At 38.6% G+C, this 3,939-nt stretch overlaps 1 protein-coding gene across 1 annotated transcript; it reads left to right on the plus strand.

The window, feature by feature from the left end:
* The first annotated feature begins 251 nt into the window (after positions 1-251).
* On the plus strand, positions 252-3,939 carry LOC105124342 (uncharacterized). The gene is made up of 3 exons (XM_011024329.1): positions 252-1,540; positions 2,867-3,409; positions 3,524-3,939. Exons 1-3 carry the CDS (start codon positions 629-631, stop codon positions 3,623-3,625), a joined length of 1,557 nt encoding a protein of 518 aa, XP_011022631.1. The 5' UTR covers positions 252-628; the 3' UTR covers positions 3,626-3,939.

Genomic DNA, 3,939 nt, shown 5'->3' on the forward strand with positions numbered 1-3,939 from the left:
AATATAGCATTTTTATATACAATCATTACATGAAATTATATTAATAAATGTTTTTTAAAATGTTTTTATTTAAAAATGTATTAAAATATTTTTTTAATTTTTTAAATATATTTTTAACTGTGCAGATCTAAAATTATAAAAAATAAATTAATTTAAAATAAAAAAAAAATATTTTTTTTTTAAATACTTTTTGAGAAAGTAGCTCTTTACTGTGTGAGTGGGCACCCTGGCAGCTCTGCATGGTCTCTCAGTCTAATCTGATCTTTACCTTCTCTCCTCTGCTGTAATTGAATTCCCTTATCCCCATCCTCCCAAAAATTTTACCTCACTTTCTTTCGCCGTCCCTCATTTCCTCTTTCTGGGTTTTAAGTTATCACATTGATTTATATATTCATTCTACTCCCTCAATTTCTTTTCTCGCTAGATTCAAGCTCCATTTTCTCTCCCATGCACCTGTATCTCGCCAGTCTAGCAGAAAACCCTCCTAAATCCTGCTAAATTTATCTTTCAATTCACATTTCTTTTGCTTGTTAGCTGTAAAAAGTAGCTCACAACCTCAAAACCAAAAACAAGACAAGTGTTCTTACAAAGCGAGAGAGGCAAGAGAAGGGAAAAAAGACAGGAAACCATGAAATTGAATGCCCAGAAAGATCCAGAGAAGATAATCTGGGATCAAATGAGAAGTCCGTCTGCCAACCCAATTTCTGGGTCACAAACCAGAACCTTACCAAAACTCATGGTATGGCTAATCCTCCTTGTTTCAGTCTCTTATGTTGTTTACACACTCAAGCTTGTTTCAACTTCACGTGCTTGCAATGATGAACCGTTCACTACAAATCGTCATCTTTCTTCAATTTCCCACAACAATTCCTTACACTTGATTCAAAACCACACATCTCTAGCCATTCACAGAAGAGAAAATCATGAACCCCGTCAAGAAACTGGGTTACAACACATAGTTTTTGGTATTGCAGCGTCTGCAAAGTTATGGGAACAGCGACAAAATTACATCAAGATTTGGTATAAACCTCAAGAAATGAGAGGCATTGTTTGGTTAGACGACAAAGTGAAGAATCAAGGAAGAGAAGACAACAATTTGCCACCAATTAAAATCTCGAGTGATACATCAAAATTTTCTTACACAAACAAACAGGGTCATAGGTCTGCAATCAGGATCTCCCGGATCGTGTCCGAAACATTGCGTCTCGGGCTAAAAAATGTGCGGTGGTTTGTAATGGGAGATGATGACACTGTTTTTATAGCGGAGAATCTTGTGAGAATCTTGAGAAAGTATGATCATAATCAGTATTATTATATTGGAAGCTTATCAGAATCTCATTTGCAAAACATTCACTTTTCTTATGGAATGGCTTATGGTGGAGGTGGTTTTGCTGTTAGTTATCCGTTAGCGAAAGCTCTTGATAAGATGCAGGATAGATGTATACAGAGATACCCAGGGCTTTATGGATCTGATGATAGAATGCAGGCTTGTATGGCTGAACTCGGTGTCCCCCTCACTAAAGAAGTCGGCTTTCACCAGGTAATTGAATTTCTTGATGTTTTTCACTGTTCTAGGTGATGCCTTTTTTGTGGGTTTTGTTTGGTGTTTTTTGGTTTTGATTTATCTGCCTTGATGGTGTTAACAAATTGGGAGTGTCCAGTTTAGTATACAAACCCAGTGGCAGGTGGACGCCTTAGAATTCTGGATTCTTCTGTTTTTAGATTTTTTGCCGATATTTCGGCCGATATTGGTTACGGGAAGTAGCGTGGCGATGGAGCTAAATGGCGCACTTAATGCTAACTGTTTTTTTTAAACAAAAGAGAGGCTCGAACATAAAACCTCTTCATGGGGGAGGGGACCCTACTGCTTGAGCTACATGCTCATTGGCAATGCTAATTGTTTTTCAGCAGGATTCTTTCCCTTTTTACATTTTCAAGATTTTTTATTTCGGGCATTTTCAGGGAGATGTTAATGGACATTGAAATGTGAACTATGAACTGTGACTCGTGAGTTTTGCCACTTTATTCTAGGTGCCAACATTGGTCCGTAAACTCTCGAGTCCTGAGTTCCAGCCCTAATTAACTCATTAAGTTGTCCTGTCCATTGATGAGTTTGTAAGGTTTCGTATTGAGCCCCGCGTGTACTTTGGACTTGGACCTAGTTTTGCCCCTCACCATGCCTGTATCACTACCTGCATTCATTCTGAGTTCGTGTATGTCACACTGGTTTAACCAGAAAGTGGACAGAAAATTCTGCTGATTTTGCTGGGGAGACCGGAGAAACTCGTCTTGATATAGGATGTACATATTTGCTGATTGTAGAAGGAACCACATAATTAGTATGGTAGTGGGCCATGCCCCTAATGGGGCATCTTTGATAATTTTGGCACAAATTTCTTATGGTAGACAAGAGGCAGTTTGTTTTGATGTCTGGCAATCTAGGAAAAGTTTATAAAAAATAGTAGGCCATATCAAGAGAAGATAACTTTTTAACCACTTTCAGGCTTTTCTTGTGTGGCAAATTATGGGACAAATTGTCTTGGCAATTGCGTGCATATGGTGTGCTCCATGCAATTTGAAAGGGTTGCTTGGACGCAAAGCACTGTCATTAGTGAGACAAAAATCATTATATGAATCAGGAGCGCAATAATAGCTGCTTGATTTTTAGGGTTCATGTATCATTTGTTTTGCAAAATATGGAATGAACTCCAATTGACGAAGCTAGTTGACAGGAAAGAGGGTTTATGCACCCAGGGGCATTGATTATATTTATATCGTCCTTCTATGTTTTTATGAAATTTTTAGTTTCTGAAGTATGATCCTTGCCATTGAAATAGTGATCCTAATATTTTTTGTTGCCTGTCAGTATGATGTGTATGGGAACTTGTTTGGACTCCTTGCAGCGCATCCTGTTACACCCTTGGTCTCGTTGCATCATCTTGATGTTGTTGAGCCCATTTTCCCAAATGCAACTCGAGTTCAAGCCCTTCGATGGTTGACAGTGCCAATGAAGCTTGACTCTGCAGGGTTAATGCAGCAATCCATTTGCTATGATAAATCCAAGAGGTGGACCGTTTCTGTTTCATGGGGTTTTGCAGTTCAAATTTTCCGAGGGGTCTTTTCACCCCGTGAGATAGAGATGCCTTCAAGAACATTCTTGAATTGGTACAGAAAAGCAGATTACACAGCATACGCATTCAACACTCGTCCAGTCAGCCGAAACCCTTGCCAAAAGCCCTTCGTGTTTTACTTGTCGAAGGTCAAATTTGATTCTTCACTTAACACAACAGTGAGCGAGTATTCCAGGCATCAAGTCCCACATCCTGCATGCAAGTGGAAGATGGCTGATCCTGACAAAATTGAGACAATTGTGGTTCACAAGAAGCCTGATCCTCATTTATGGGATAGAGTAAGTAGCTCTAATTTTGTTTACTTTGTCACTAGCACCATTAAACTTGTTTTTGATAAACCAGAAAGAGTAACATGGGGCCTCTGTGGCTTTGTTTGTGCATGTCATTCGTAGTCTCCAAGAAGAAACTGCTGCCGTGTAATGAACTCAAAGAAGAAAGGAAGTATCATGATCAATGTGGGTGTCTGCAGGGATGACGAGATCAGTGAAGTATAGGGGGGAGGGGGTAAGTGAAAAGTTTCAAGATAGGAGCCGCTTCCCTTCCCTTCCCTTTCAAATTCTTGGTTCTTTAATTTATTTCTTTAGTTACCAATTTTGTACGAGTAACTGTATTCCACTGTAGCCCTCTCCAAAGAATCATTAGAAAAGAAATATGTTCATATATAAAACATTGTGGCTTCCACATTTTATACATGTGCTAGATGTAGTTTTCAATTACTAGATTTATTTTTAGAGACTGAGATATAGCCTTACCGAAAGGCATGTGCTGCCCTTAATTCTATCAAAATCTATTATGATTCTTGCTTGTA

The sequence above is a fragment of the Populus euphratica genome, unplaced genomic scaffold (assembly GCF_000495115.2).
Source record: "Populus euphratica unplaced genomic scaffold, PopEup_1.0 scaffold4.1, whole genome shotgun sequence".
Lineage (NCBI taxonomy): Eukaryota > Viridiplantae > Streptophyta > Magnoliopsida > Malpighiales > Salicaceae > Populus > Populus euphratica.

Coding starts and splice junctions, on each gene's coding strand:
- LOC105124342 (XM_011024329.1), top strand. CDS start 629: ATGAAATTGAATGCCCAGAAAGATCCAGAGAAGATAATCTGGGATCAA. Junction 1,541..2,866: donor AAGAAGTCGGCTTTCACCAG/GTAATTGAATTT, acceptor GTTGCCTGTCAG/TATGATGTGTATGGGAACTT. Junction 3,410..3,523: donor ATCCTCATTTATGGGATAGA/GTAAGTAGCTCT, acceptor TGTCATTCGTAG/TCTCCAAGAAGAAACTGCTG.